The sequence below is a fragment of the Spinacia oleracea genome, chromosome 1 (genome assembly GCF_020520425.1).
Source record: "Spinacia oleracea cultivar Varoflay chromosome 1, BTI_SOV_V1, whole genome shotgun sequence".
In the NCBI taxonomy this organism is placed as follows: Eukaryota; Viridiplantae; Streptophyta; class Magnoliopsida; order Caryophyllales; family Amaranthaceae; genus Spinacia; species Spinacia oleracea.
This window is the reverse complement of record NC_079487.1, coordinates 29,007,643-29,023,051: the sequence shown is the minus strand read 5'-3', so window position 1 is coordinate 29,023,051 and position 15,409 is coordinate 29,007,643. Positions and strand designations below refer to the sequence as shown.

The window sequence follows — 15,409 nt, the reverse complement described above, 5'->3', positions numbered from 1 at the left end:
ATTGTAAAGAGTAAAGAATACCACAAATATGGGTAAGCAACCGGCAATCCTCAATATAAAAGGGCTCAACAACAAGTTAATGCACGTTAAGATTACAAGCTACCTAAATTGTATTTCTTATCTCTTGTTTTGTTGGTTCTTTTTTGTGTGTTGCAGTGCCGCACCTGCTGCAAGAATGGGTTTAGATTAGAGAAGAAAGGTCTGGAATGGAGAAAAATAAGACTGCAGAAGAGAAATTAATGGGAAATCGTATTGATAACCAACCAATGAAACCAGCTTGCATTCGAGAGACTAGACTATCCCAACAACAAAGCTGCTAAAACATGATTTCTGAATGGATCTACTTCTCTTTTATCTCCTCTTTTAATTACATTTCTCACTGGCATACAAGCTAACTTTCCAATCCCCATAGTGATGCTACATTGCTAGCAGCAGCAATGTCTCCTCTTTTTCTTTTGTTTCTTTTCCTTGCATTCACGCCAAGTGCATCCAGGCTTCCAGGTAGGGCAATACGCAGAGTGAATAAAGATTTTCAAAGGCTCCTAACAGGGGATGTAATAAAGCACTCTTAAACGCTATATAAATCTTGTTATTCCACAATTTTATTTGATTATTACTTATATTTCTGTTTTAGGTTTAACTTTTAGGTTGATTAAATTGATTTAGGTGAACGATTTGTGGAAATCAAATTCTGCAGTTTAAAAGCAGTTTGGGTATTTGGTGCAACTTAGTTTCAAAATAGGTGTATTTTATGAATTATGAACACGACTTAACGGATGACTAACGGAAAGTCGGTTTAGGGGTATTTGGTGCAAACTTGGGAAAAAATAGGGGTATATTATGTGATTCAAAAGACGCGAGGGTATTTGGTGCGTTTTTGCAAACCTCAGGGGCATTTCATGAAAAAACCGTTATTTTTATTTAGGTAAAAATCAGTTTTTTGATTGAGCTATGAAAAAAAAATAAAAAAAAAAATCTGAGTTCGAATGTACGGGTATGTTAAAAACCTTTTTTTCAACTTCCGGTTAAAAGTCGGGTTGAAACCTATTTTTTCATCTTCCGGTTAAAAGTCGGGTTAAAAGTCCGGTTAAAATTGGTCCATTTTTTCTTTACCTGAAAATAAAATAAAATAAAAACCGCCATTGAAACCCGTTGAGGGTTTAACAGTCGAAGACTCGAACTCTCGAAGTCCTTCTCCTTCTCCTTCTCCTTCTCCTCAAACCCTTCAATCCTTCATAATTCATTCAATCAGAGGAGCAAGCAAAAATGTCTTCAAAATCGAAGAAAAAATCACCAAAAACTCCATTATCAAAGCTTCAATCATCACAACAAGAAAACCCCCCTTCTTCACCTTCTCCCCAATCTTCTTCCTCCCATTTCTCAGAAATTGACTTCCACAATACCCTCGAAGAAGCTTCCAGAAAGTTCCCTTCTTTCGTTACCAAATCTTCTCTCATTGCTCAACTATCCGAGTTCGACTCCTCTTCCCAGCAAAAGGGTTGCAAAATTTGGCTCTCTGAAGCTTCTATGCTAGCTTCTTCCATCTCCCCTGCCTCCCTTGTTTCGGTATATCTACTACTGTTTCATCTTTTTCTCCCTATTTTAAATTTACAGTATTTTTTAGTTTGTATTTTATGAATTTTTCCCAGTGTTTTTAATTAGTTTGGGGAATTATGGTGCTTATTTCTGTGTGTTTGGATTGGTTATTTCTGTGTGTTTGGATTAGTTTAGTCAATGAAGAGTTCATGTCTACGCAGGAACTGATTGTTGGAAATAATGCGTTGTAACCATGAAATTAACAATAAAATAATAGGAAAGAATACAATACTCAATTAACAATAAAATAATAGGAAAGAATACAATACTCAATAATTGATCTCAAAAGCTGTGTCGGGTTTTACGCCTGCCCTAGAAGCGTATTTCGCCACCACTGGTACAAGGTTCTCAGTGACGATTGCTCTCCAAGGGTAACACAACTACCTTCCAACTCTGTACCCCGATTGGAAGGTTGGAATTACTTCAAGAACTGCTCAGATCTCTTTTTGACAATAATGACAGAGATAATATTTTTAGGGTTTTTTTCGTTTCTCTGTGTCTCTGGGTATGTTTTATTGGAATAAATAAAGGAGTATTTATAAGGAATCTGGTATAAACCGCAACTCCCAAACAATACTCCAAAACCAATACCCACGACAACACCGAAACGGGCCCACAAGCATTATCATGTTAAAGGGGTCCGTATTGCATTATAATTACCAACAATCCCCCACTAATGCATACGGACAAGAGATCTTGAAACCTGAGCAGTAAATGAAAGGTTTAGCGCATAAATGTTAGTGTCTAAAGACTTGAACTAACACATTAGTGGAGCAAGGTATTCAACAACCAATAAAGTATTCGAAGATTGAACTCTACGACTATTGAAGAAACCCAACACCACACGCTTCACCTTTAGAAGCTTGAAAAATTCCGCGACCGCATGAAACGTCATACGAGGCCAACATTCCCTTGGATTCTAGTGAGTATTATTAGAAAAACAACAAACATGATTTTCATAGAAGGATGCCATCCCCTCTTACTCACATAGGTGTCTCATCAAGTTTATTTTACCACATAAACCACCCAAAAGGGATATGAAGACATTAAGAACTTTAAACGTCCAACCTTACCCATCGGTATATCCATCAAGTCCGTTCTATTAGGACCACTCAAAGGAGCTATGGATATATTAAGAACATATTGTTCATCCTCGCACATTGCACAATGTATCTATCACGTCTTCTCATGAAATCACTTAGTAAGTGAAGTCAATGAGGCTAGATACTTTAATTTTAAATCCATCAAGTTCAATAATAAGAACCATCCACACAATAGGACTATGGACTCATTAGAGCAACAAGGATTAATCTTCCCAATCAAAAAGCGGTGTATCTATCAAGGCTTCTTATAGTACCACCCATTCTAGGGGACCATAAGGCTAGATACATTAAGAGTAAAATACTCAACCTCACACAAAACGGTGAATCCATCAAGTTCTCTCATAGAACCACCCAAATTCGGGATATAGATTCATTAAGAGCATAAGCTCACCCTAACACGTGTTTTCCGTAGAAATTGAACACGACATAGATTTAGAAACCTTTCCTCTTATCTAGTTTGACACCAACTCGTGCCAAGACCTTGCTTAAATAATATTTTCTCTTTAATCTCACATACTCAAGGAAGGTATCACATTCACAAACAACTGTATCTTCTCGTGTCTAAATTGCACGAATGTGTCTCACTTTGCCAATTAACTCATTGTACCTGACAACTCACACATACAGTAAATAGTGAATGACAATATAAAGAAATGCGATAAAGTTACTTACCCCCACATTTTGCCATCATCCAATAGCCTTTCTAATTGTATGCATCTTGACTTGTAGGGTCCAATGATATTGACCAAAGATTCATATTAATTAGGCTCATCATTGCTACTCAATGGGCATATCAAACCTACTCGTTTGATCCTCTTCCCGTTGTACCTTTCGGTGAATTATGGAGATTTCTTTCACGCTTCCCACCTTCACCGACTCATTTGTCTCGGTTTGGCTTTTATCATAAATTGAGAAAACAGAAACTTTAGTCTCGTTTAAAGCATCAACGAGTGTGCAGTGCGACAACATATTATTCACACAACGCATACGAACACTATCAATGTCAACCACGTATAGGAACACACACATATGCATCAAATATGTTCATAATAAGACCAATAGCATGAAATTAGTTTAATAGAACTACTCATATCATTGCTTAAGTGTTAGTTTTCCAACATACTCCCCGACCATTTCTAGTAAAACTAGCACATTGGCCTCAAACACTAACTCACACCCCCCACATTGACCAACAAAGTATCAGATAACAATGTACCAGACATCAAAGGAGGGGACATATCTACATATTATGTAATAAGTTAGAGTTTGCCTAAATAAAGTTTAATTTAGATAAGAAACTTCCCTGACATCAAGCATGATGGATACACTATCATTAATGCTCGTGCTCTCCAAAGTAGTAGATGAGCATCCTCATCTTTATTGCTAGCTCTGCTAACAGGTATTCACATTAGCTATGCGTCCAAGTATAATGAACCTGCACAACTTTGTTAGTGACCAACGCACAAAACCACAACTAACACACTTGTTAGTCTTCGAACTTTAGCTTTAACCCTCACAATGTCAACTTTTGCACAAAAGGGTACATAAAATAAATTATGGAAATAAGTTAAAGTTCTACAAAGGTAAATTAAAAGAACTCCCTTTTTACCGCACAAACTTGTGGAATGCAAAGGTCGGATATACGAACTTGACCCTCCTCAACCAATGACTTTATCTCATGTTTGTAAAGCGGGTCTTGCTTGTATTTTCATGCAAATATGTCATGGGGCAGCCTACTCCACGGCCAGGGTGTGGCTTATTTTCTTTGCCGCGGGTGGGTTGTGATCAGTTTTAGCCTTTAACGGAAAACCCCTAAAGAGCAATAAATTTGCACCAATGAGTTTTGAGGCCTACTCTCACCCCGTTGCAAGCTCGCAACTAGAGTCTCACCAAACTCAAAGAAGGCGATTCTCCCACTGCCAAATACATAGTCCCACTCTAATTTTTACCATAACTTTGCTATCATATGCAATGCCAAATACAAAGTGTAGTAGTATACCATAAGAATACAATTCTATTTCATCATTCAATTCCACGATCAAGAGTAAACGGTTGACCAAAAAAACCTGCCACTTTATCTTACGAATTAAGTACAATACCTTGATAATAATACTCCAAATTTAGGAATCCAAAGAGTTTATATATTAATATCAAGAACCAAAACTAGATGAAGTTCCTTCTCCTCCGTAATAAGAATCTGCTGAAAACATCCCCTCAACCAAATTCACAATTAGAAGAGGATACACAATAACTCTAGTCATCTCACTTTAGCCAACTTAATAGTATTAGTCAATATCCAAAATTTTGATCGATAGACCGAATTAATCGAAATTATGCGCAATGCATCATGGCAATGGACAATACACTTCTGGAGATTACGCAACATCCCCTACTTCAATTCCAATTGCGCAACAGAGGACTAAAAAAATATTCCACCTTAATTAATTTAAGGCTAATGATACTTTCATACCACTATTCAAAATTCAGATGACCACCACAAACATAAAGCAATTAACTTTAACCATCCACGTGCAACAGATTAATGAATGTCGCATGAGTATGTCAATCAAGTTTATGATTCCCAACTACGTATACAAGAGGGAATTTAACCGCCGAAGATTGTCAATTGTATAATTCGTGGTAACAACAAACAAATAAATACGCTTCTAGATTGTTGGAAATAATGCGTTGTAACCATGAAATTAACAATAAAATAATAGGAAAGAACACAATACTCAATAATTGATCTCAAAAGCTGTGTCGGGTTTTACGCCTGCCCTAGAAGCGTATTTCGCCACCACCGGTACAAGGTTTTCAGTGACGATTGCTCCCCAAGGGTAACACAGCTACCTTCCAACTCTGTACCCCGATTGAAAGGCTGGAATTACTTCAAGAACTGCTCAGATCTCTTTTTGACAATAATGACAGAGATAATATTTTTAGGGTTTTTTTCGTTTCTCTGTGTCTCTGGGTATGTTTTATTGGAATAAATAAAGGAGTATTTATAAGGAATCTGGTATAAACCGCAACTCCCAAACAATACTCCAAAACCAATACCCACGACAACACCGAAACGGGCCCACAAGCATTATCATGTTAAAGGGGTCCGTATTGCATTATAATTACCAACACTGATATAGGAAGTAAGGTATTAGATAAATAGGTAGAGAGAGTAATAGATCACTCCCAAGTGGGAATAATAGGGTTGTCTACTTCTCTTGACGTGATAATTTACTTTGGAATACAGGTAATAAGTTCTTCCATTAGTTTTTGTGCTGGTTGTAAATCTGCAATCATCATTTTGTTCTGTGTTTGTTTGTGTTGTAATCTAAGGGTTTTGGCACTATGTGGCAGGTGTCGCTCGCTTCAGTAGATCAATATTCGACGAGTGGTTTCCCTCTAAGTTCATTGCCAACAGAATGCAGTGAACACTTTGGAGTTGATTGGAATGGGAGTTTGGATGACAAATTAGGGAACTACTTTATCCTTGCAACAGCATTTCCTTCTAGTAAGGTCTGTGTCAAATTTTACTCCTTTTAATTCTGGTTTAAAAAGAATTTTGCTGTTAATGGCATCAATCAGTTGGATGCAGAGAAACCCAAAAGTCTGGGTGAAATGTTGATGCACTAAGAAACTATAGTTGCTCTTAAGGACTAGTTGGTTGTAGTCAATAAATTGCAGATATGCTTTTACTTGGTTCTGTGATTCTTGGTATTTGACACAGCGCGTGAAGTGCTAGCCATCTTTTCTTGTCATTTTCATATGTTTTAGATCTATGCTGAAATTCCTTTGCATTTTGCAGTTGTGGATTTGAATTTGAGAACTGTTCTTGTACCACAAACTATGGAAAATTTGCATTCTATTAACTTTATCTCATGTGCTGTCCCTTGCAGCTTGTTAAGAATGGTGTAAGAATTTCTCATAACCTGTTATACTCATTGGGTTGTCCTTTAGTTGGGAGAATTGTCTTTGTGCAACCTATTCAGGGTGGATCGTTGACTAGGCTTGTACATGGCAATGGAAAGCTTCATGGCTCTCCTGTAGACCATTCTTCAGTGTATTACTGCAAGGAACTATCAATAAGACTGTTACCTTTCAAAAAAAAATTAGCATCGAGTATGGATGCATCTTCCCCATCTAGAAATTGTACAGACAAAACCCCTAATCTGTATGAAAGTGGAAACCCTTCTTCCCCTAGAACACCCTCACTTGAACGCTCAAGACAGTCCTCTCCAAGTCCTAGCAAGAGTTTGTTGGCATCCGAAGATGCAGCTTCTAATTTGAATGGCATAAAGAGATCTTATTGCGACGCAGTCGAAATGAAAGAGATTCTAGGGGATAAAGATGCCAAAAAACTTCTGCAGCGTACTGCTGTTTCGTGGTTTTGTTCTCGTGCTTTACTCTGTGGAAATCTCGTGACAATCCCAGTGCTTTCTAGACTTTGCCTTTGCGAAGTGGTGGGTTTGAAAAGCTTTTCATCTGATAGTACTGGCAGAGACCCTATTCAAACTTCTCTAGTTCATGGTAGTGATGAGGCATTCATCATAGATCGGTCAACAAAAGTGAAAATTGGCTGCCAATCAATAGTACCAACAGAGACTCAAGAGGAAAGAATATCAACTTCTGGTGAAATGGAATCTAAGAACGTCAATATAAAAACGGGAGATGAAGTTATGAAGTTAGGTGGACTATGTAAGGAATACGCACTTCTGCGAGATATTATTTCTGCATCGATGAAGAATTCCTTGTCAAGGTTTGTTATTAATTGCTAGGCGATAAATCTTTTTCCAGTCTACATATGATGGCAGCATTCCATCTTGCAATTTTACCACATAAGTATTGAGACACCTAAAGCTTCTGGTGGAGACATTTGTTTTTATCAGCTGTTAACACACTTCACTAATATCATGTAGCATAGTGCATTGTGAGAGCACTTGGTCCCCATTAATATCACTAGCACCAATTTAATTTGAACTTTGAAGCATACTGACAATGACTGAAATATGCTAGCATATTTGCAAAAGGATAAAGAAAATATGGAGCACATGATCCTGCCCAACAAAATCAAGTCTTAATGGCTTACTCCAGAGTTTAGATTGTTGACCATATGAAATAATAAGTGTAACATTGTCTGTTGTGTGCCTTTTGTTGATGGGGTCATTTTGTATGGATCTGTATAATGAAGTAAGATTGTTTAATGTCCATATGCATCATTTCCTAGTGCATATTCTTACTTTATCGACTGGATCGATATCATCCTGGTAACCTCATTTTTTATCATGATGAATATAATGGTTGATCGTGTTCCTAGATGATACATTATGTTCACGTACTTGTCTAGCATACAGGACCTTCATTTTAGTTCACTTTTCAGTTTATGATATTGTATCTTGATTAGCATTTAACTATTTTAGTCTGGGTTTACGAACTACGAAAGGAGTGCTGCTTCATGGGCCACCAGGCACTGGGAAGACGTCCTTGGCTCAACTCTGTACTCAAGATGCCGGGGTTAATCTCTTCAAGGTGAATGGGGCTGAAATTGTTAGCCAATATCACGGGGAAAGTGAACAGGGACTCCATGATGTCTTTAAGTCAGCTAGTGAAGCTGCACCCTCTGTGGTTAGATCTATTTCTCAAGTTATTGTTTCCTTGAGTTTTGATATGTAGACATCAAAGATTTAAATGACGTTTAAGTTTATCAGTTTGCCTGATATATGTTTGATGTTACTGAGAAGCAAAATCTTTGTATAGGTTTTTATTGATGAGCTGGATGCTATTGCTCCAGCCAGAAAAGAAGGTGGTGAAGAGCTATCCCAAAGGATGGTTGCTACATTACTGAATTTGATGGATGGGATAAGCAGAACAAACGGTCTTTTTGTAATTGCTGCTACCAACAGGCTCGAGTGTATTGAGCCTGCACTTAGACGGCCTGGAAGACTAGATAGAGAAATTGAAATAGGTATATTATCTTCCAACCAGCTATTCTATATTCACAAAGAAAATTCCATGATATGATGAGAGCTATTTGTTGCCAATGCTTATCATGTGGAGTTATATGTATAATGCAGGTGTACCATCTCCTGTCAATAGCATAGTTGTTATCTTAGGAATTGTTTATTTACTAATCAATATACTTATGCAGGTGTACCATCTCCTGATCAACGACTTGATATATTGACTACTCTTCTTGATGAAATGGAACATTCTCTTTCACTTGCTCAAGTCCAGCAGCTTGCTGTGGTTACACACGGTTTTGTCGGAGCAGATCTGGCCGCTCTTTCAAATGAGGCGGCTATGGTCTGCTTAAGGCGTTTTACTCAGTCAAATAATTTTATATGTGATCTTAATTTTAAAAGCTCTACTAATGATGGCTCTGATGTGGTGACTGAAGGTTGCTGTTATGCAAGAAATCATAGTGAATCATTTGTAGAGGATCATGAGGCTTCCTCTTGTTCAGAATATTTGGAATTGGCCGACTCAAGTACTTCTGTTCAATATCCTAGCTCTGGGGAAACAATGGTTACGCTTAACAACGAGAAAGTAGCTTTAGGCAGTTCTGGGTTTTCTTCGACAACAGATTATATGTTGAAGATAACCTTTGAAGATTTTGAAAGGGCTAGAATGAAAATACGTCCAAGTGCTATGCGTGAGGTAAGATGGGTATCTTTCCGGTTCTGTAAGTTCATTCGGAAAGAGATTTTTCTATTATGCCAATACCTTTTCTCGCCAGAATCTCAGGTTGCTATATAATGAAATAAAACTTTAAGAATTTGTTTGCTGATTGTGAGACCAAACTTGATTATGTTTTGTACCTCTGTTTATTTTTAGATGCGATCTTTTGACTTTTGCACTTTCATATACATTAGTTTGACTATATTTAGCAATTTATACTTAAGGAAAACAATAATGATGTGGGATTTTGTTAGAGTCGACTCATTGGATGTTTTCAAAACATCAACTTGTCTTTAATTTTTACCTACTGATAACTAGATATATTAATGGTTAAAGTTTTGCATTGGCAAATACTGAAATATAAGTATTGTATTTAAAAATAAACGGAGGAAGTATTTAATGCCGTGGTGATTATTAAATTCTCATTTAAAGTTTGTCGGATAGAGCTCATTATGTTTCTCGTTTTTTGAAACCCCTAGTTGCTTAAATTTAATCCACTACCATGTTTTAACTAAGCTTGCGAGTTGGTTTAGAGTTGACCTTTCCTTCGATCTTTTTGTTGTTGATCCTCATGTCTTGACGTCCTATAGCAGTAATTGAAGTTACCTAGTGGCCAAAGAACTGTCTCATTAAATTAACTTGGATACAGAAGTTGGGAATGACTAGATTGCTAAATAGGTGTATTGACGTACAACTATACTGATGCTCAACTAATTCGCTTTACTCACACTGTACTGTGAAATTACTACAATCATAAGATATGCTGGAATGTAAAACCTGGGTGCCAAATTTCCCTGGTCTGAAGTGGCAAGTCTCCGACTCTGGTGAGAACTTCTCAGGAGAAGAAAAGTGTTTGGAGACTAGGAGGGATTTAGATAAAATATTTTGATTTGGAATTATTACTTGTAAAATGTTACAGAAAGAATAATTCCATGACAATTGAATGTGGTTAAATCCCCACTCCCCTAAGGCCGGCCCCAACTATACATTTTTACAATCAATCTCTTTTGGTCTTTCTAATTCAACAGCCAGAGTACTGTATGAAATATGGTTTAATCTCTTTTCTTTTCTAACATTCTTCTTCTGCAGGTAATTCTTGAGATCCCTCGGGTCAAGTGGGAAGATGTTGGTGGACAGGAGGAAGTGAAGGCACAATTGATGGAAGCTGTTGAGTGGCCTCAAAAGCACCAGGATGCATTCGAGCGAATTGGAACTCGCCCACCAACAGGAGTGTTGTTGTTTGGTCCCCCTGGATGCAGCAAAACGCTCATGGCCCGTGCTGTAGCTTCTGAGGCAGGACTGAATTTTCTGGCTGTCAAGGGTCCAGAGTTATTCAGCAAGTGGGTTGGTGAATCTGAGAAGGCTGTTAGATCTCTTTTTGCCAAAGCAAGAGCTAACGCTCCATCAGTTATATTTTTTGATGAAATAGACAGTCTTGCTGTCATCCGTGGAAAGGAAAGTGATGGTGTTTCAGTTGCAGATAGGGTCATGAGTCAACTTTTGGTTGAATTGGATGGTAAGCTATTTGCGCGTCTAGTAGCAGTATCGTTGTTTAATAGATAGAAAGTGTTATTTTGTTGTAAATCTGTTTTAGCTATTTACCCGCCTTTGTCTTCTTGCTGTTTTGTTGCTTTAATCTCTACCCTTACGCCTTATTTTACACTCAAGATCTATTAGTGAACTTGAAAGGGCCATATGAAGATATCTACAATCTTAGAGTACATTAAGGCCCCCTCATATTGAGTGGTGGCATGGTGCAATGATGGAAATTGGGTCAATTAAAAGTGAAGCATAGTAGACTTATGTATGGTCGGGAAATGTTTTTTCTCTATTCATGTAATATGATGTCTGGAACCCTAAGAAGACCAACTTTCTTCTAGGTCTACATGGAAGAGTTAATGTTACTGTTATTGCTGCTACAAATCGTCCTGACAAGATTGATCCTGCCCTTCTTAGACCAGGTGATCCTCTGGCTCTCTCTGATACACAAATATGAGTAATTTTTTATTTTCTTAAATATTTTCCTGATGTTGGACCCGGTTATTGAACAGGGCGGTTTGATCGACTCCTATATGTTGGACCCCCTAGTGAAACAGATCGTGTTGACGTGTTTCATGTTCATTTGCGTAAAATGCCTTGCGGTTCTGATGTTGATGTGAGCGAGCTGGCTCATCTCACTGAAGGTTGTACTGGTGCAGACATATCATTGATCTGCAGGGAAGCAGCAATCTCAGCAATTGAAGTATGTTGTCTATGTTCTTGGGTTATAGAAACGTTTTTTGTTATATTTTCTGCTGTAATTTTTATTTGCATATTTCAATGAAATCAGGAGAACCTAAATTGTTCAGAAATAAAGATGGAGCACTTGAAAACTGCAATTCTTCGTGTACACCCATCAGAGATTCAACCTTATCAAGAATTGTCAGACAAGTTTCAGCGGCTAGTACATTCCAAGTCTCCATCAGAGGCATGTGAACATCAGCTTAATAGACCAAAGGAGTTATCATCCTGGTAAAAGTTTTCTCCTTTTCTACATTGCCTATTTGGTTTAAATTGTCAGCTTACCAACCTGCTTAAAATCCTTTTCATTTCTTGTAGTTCTCCCTTGTACATTTATTAGCTTATAAATGTAAAATTTCTCTAAGATATTGTTTTTAATATGACTTTTTCCATCTGACCAACCTGATTGGTTTTCTAGACTATCTTCAGTGTGTATTGTAGTGTTAGTTAAGTAGGATGCAAGTGGTTATGGATACAGAATATGGTTGTAAGTGCACCTTTAATTGAGATATAAAATTCCGTAGCTTTTATCTTGGTTCCATTGTGTTTTTGGAAGAAAACGTCATGTCGAAACTACATACTTCTTCCGTTCCGGAAATATCGCACCATGATTGACTTTTACTTCTCTAACCATTATTTTGACTCTTAGTATCTCAAATCATGTACAAGTAAAAATTATAAAAAACTACTCCCTCCGTATTTTAAAAAGAGATACACTTTGACCGGCACATAGTTTTAGGAGAGTGAGTTTGAATTTATTAAAATAAGATGAAAGTGGGGTAGTTGGTGAATTATTTATTATAGTAAAAAGATGATGTGAGTAAGTGTGGGGACCACAAGAAAGAGAGAAATATTAATATAATGGGAAGTGGGAACCAAAACATGTCAAAAAAGGAAAATATATCTCTTTTTAAAATACAGCCGTTTGAGGAAAGTGTATCTCTTTTTAAAATACGGAGGGAGTAATATTTAGAAAATATATATCGATAGGAATCTAACATGACCCAACATCACTAAAGTTTCCTTATGTACGAATAAAAAAAAAGCTAAGTTCGTAGTGTGAGTAGTGTAAAAAACAAATGGTGCGATATTTCCGGAACAGAGGAAGTATACTCATTCCATTTATGTTTCACTAAAATTGAAACCTTCTGCTTGGTTTTTACGATTATTTTCCTTCAAACTAGCTCAATCTTCACATGTAGTGAAAGATCGATGGCACTTTCATATTTCTAGAATTTTGCATTACCTATTGCTCCATCAAACTGGTTGTGGCATGACTTTCCATGAGGATTTATGATCTGTCGGACTAACTGTACCTTAATTTCCGACTTGTAAATGTTAAGATTTGTTAAGCTAATAATGTTCACTTGATATACAGTATTGTAGCATTATATTTGCAGTGTGTCAACAACTTGTTCAGAATGTATTTTTAAACTACTTTTACAAATCACTACTATAATGAAATCTGTCATCGTTGATTGTGAAATCTGGGAATTTAAAATTGCAAACTGGGCCTGCTGCCTCACAGTATCTAGTTGACTCGTTGCTCGGTGGAGATCTATCACGTATGGTGTAGAATTTCTAATGCTGTTACCTTCCAAATGACAAGGACGGGTTGATAAGGAATATAATTATCATGCAATCATCTTATTAAATTGATTTATCTCTGATGTGAAGAACTTAACGAGGACACAATTAGGTGATAGATAGCATTGGATTGCGTTGGTAAATATTAGTTTAAGTTAGAACTAGTTGTCTTTGTTATTGCTTCCTTATGTGACTAAAGTGGCCAATATGGGTCTCTTCTCATCCAATTGTGGTGTTAATTACAATTATATAAACATGGCTTTAACTTGAGACTTATGAAAGCAAAGTAGGTAGCAGTTCTTTTTGAAAAACTCTTAGGTCACTTTCACTGAGATAGTTGAATCATACTGAATGAGGATTAGCCTATTTCCTCTTTCCCTCTTTAGTGTTGACTTACGTTTTGCTCTTATAATTTGTTATCATGTTGAACGATTAACAATACTCTAATAACGCGTATGTGAGAGCTCATTGGCGAATCTCTTTCGCCCAACATGGTTAGGAGTTTGATTATCTATCATCTACCCAATTTTATTTTATTTTTATTTTTGGTGATGTAGTAGTTCTCTTGCTGGGTTTTTTCTTAGTTGACGCTTTGCCTCTAGTATTATATATTAGCTTTAAGGGCATATACTCAATGAATATAGATTAGTAAAATATAAACTAATTTGGTTTTTAAATGGTAAAGCAGGAACCCGGTGAAGTGGATTCAACAGCTTGCACTTTGGTAAAACTGAAGCTAATAATGTTCCAGAATCACCACAGATTCATTTCTTCATGCATGCATGTATTTACTTGGATGCATGCATTAGTGCAAAATTGGCCTTGCGACAAAGTATATACGGGGAAATTTAGTCGAACAAATCTCATATGAGTTAATATGATGATGAAGCCCACAAGTTGTATTGGAAACGGGGATCAACGCGCAATCACTGGGAGTAGAGGAATGTCTGATACTAAATTTGTGACATATTCCTAAGGGTAGGAACCAACAGATTTTGGACAAACAGTTTGTTACATTTGGTGGGGTTGTTTATACACATATTGTAGTATTTGGGTTTATGTAGGCACATTTTGCTGCCCTCAATTTTGGTATAAGATTAGTAAGTATATGGATGATTGATGTTTGTATTATTTTGGTTGAGCAAAGATTGTTGTCACTGTCCTACACAGCTGGGGATGGTCTATTCGTGTTGGCTCCCTGTTGTCAACATTCGCAATTTGGAACTTATGTTTCTCGAAACGCATAATTCAGTCTTTTTTTTTTTTAATGAAATTTGAAGTTTTATATCGCTCTATTTGGATCTAGTTGTAAGTTGTACGATACGAACAACTTTTGTTTTGTTCATCTTATTTTCACTTAATTCGGGAAAAACATGCTAATATTAGTTCAAGACAGGGAAAAAAAATCCCTCCAACAAATAAAAAAGGTTAGGTATGTTCAACTAGCCCTTGCAAGTTTGGGGGGATATTTGATTTCAACTTGCAACTAATACAAGTTTGAATAAGTTAAAATCATATGAATAGAATGCACATTTAAGAGCGATTTCCTTCAATATTGCATAAAGATCTAACAATTACCAAAATACATTACTTTCTAAGTTAATTTCACCACACAGCCCACGTTAGCAAGGGAGAAAGTGAAGTAATTTTTTTTTTTTTCCGGTTCAGCGTTGAACCGCCAATTGAGATAGCGGTTTTGTTTTAAAGCAAACCGCCATCTGAGATGACGGTTCAATGTTATAAACCGCTATCTGAGATGGCGGTTTTGTTTTAAGGATTGAGTTTCAAGTACAATTCTCGCTTTTTTAGTGGAAAAGTTAGGCGGCTCGGGGCCACATAGGTAGTTAACTCATGTTAAATTTAGAGTTAATGCTCTAAGCATCCCCACCCTTACCCGTACGTGGTAAAGTTGTGATCCAAGGACCTCCTCCATCTATTATGGGAGATGTGGATCTTGCCAAATGCCCACTTAAACTACACATCTCAACTTCAAACTTTTTCCTTAATCAATTCAATATCACAATTAGTGAGCCCCACAACCCCAATCCTCTCATCTTTAGCTTTTGATTCTCTCATTTAGCTAGGGTTTGGTGAGGTGTAACAACATCATTAATTAATTATTTAAACTAGTAGGTAAGCTTGGCGTTGCCCCGGGTTTTGACTTTTATTCG

General features: G+C 36.9%; 1 protein-coding gene across 2 annotated transcripts; it reads left to right on the top strand.

The window, feature by feature from the left end:
- Positions 1 to 1,130: 1,130 nt before the first annotated feature.
- Positions 1,131 to 14,533, top strand: LOC110802843 (calmodulin-interacting protein 111). 2 transcript variants are annotated; one of them, XM_022008305.2, is made up of 11 exons: positions 1,131 to 1,566; positions 6,054 to 6,212; positions 6,593 to 7,452; positions 8,114 to 8,318; positions 8,451 to 8,658; positions 8,842 to 9,350; positions 10,461 to 10,887; positions 11,252 to 11,332; positions 11,423 to 11,613; positions 11,701 to 11,882; positions 13,924 to 14,533. In XM_022008305.2, the coding sequence occupies exons 1-11, from the start codon at positions 1,267 to 1,269 to the stop codon at positions 13,964 to 13,966; spliced, it is 3,165 nt and encodes a 1,054-aa protein (XP_021863997.2). In that variant the 5' UTR covers positions 1,131 to 1,266; the 3' UTR covers positions 13,967 to 14,533. The 2 variants fall into 2 exon arrangements, with proteins under 2 accessions (XP_021863997.2, XP_021863998.2); XM_022008306.2 differs by having other exon boundaries at positions 1,132 to 1,566; positions 13,927 to 14,533.
- Positions 14,534 to 15,409: the final 876 nt, after the last annotated feature.

Excerpts from the sequence above, each read along its gene's own strand:
- LOC110802843 (XM_022008305.2), top strand. The coding sequence starts at position 1,267 with ATGTCTTCAAAATCGAAGAAAAAATCACCAAAAACTCCATTATCAAAG. Across the intron at positions 8,659-8,841 it reads AGATAGAGAAATTGAAATAG|GTGTACCATCTCCTGATCAA; the intron begins GTATATTATCTT and ends ATACTTATGCAG. Across the intron at positions 10,888-11,251 it reads ACTTTTGGTTGAATTGGATG|GTCTACATGGAAGAGTTAAT; the intron begins GTAAGCTATTTG and ends ACTTTCTTCTAG.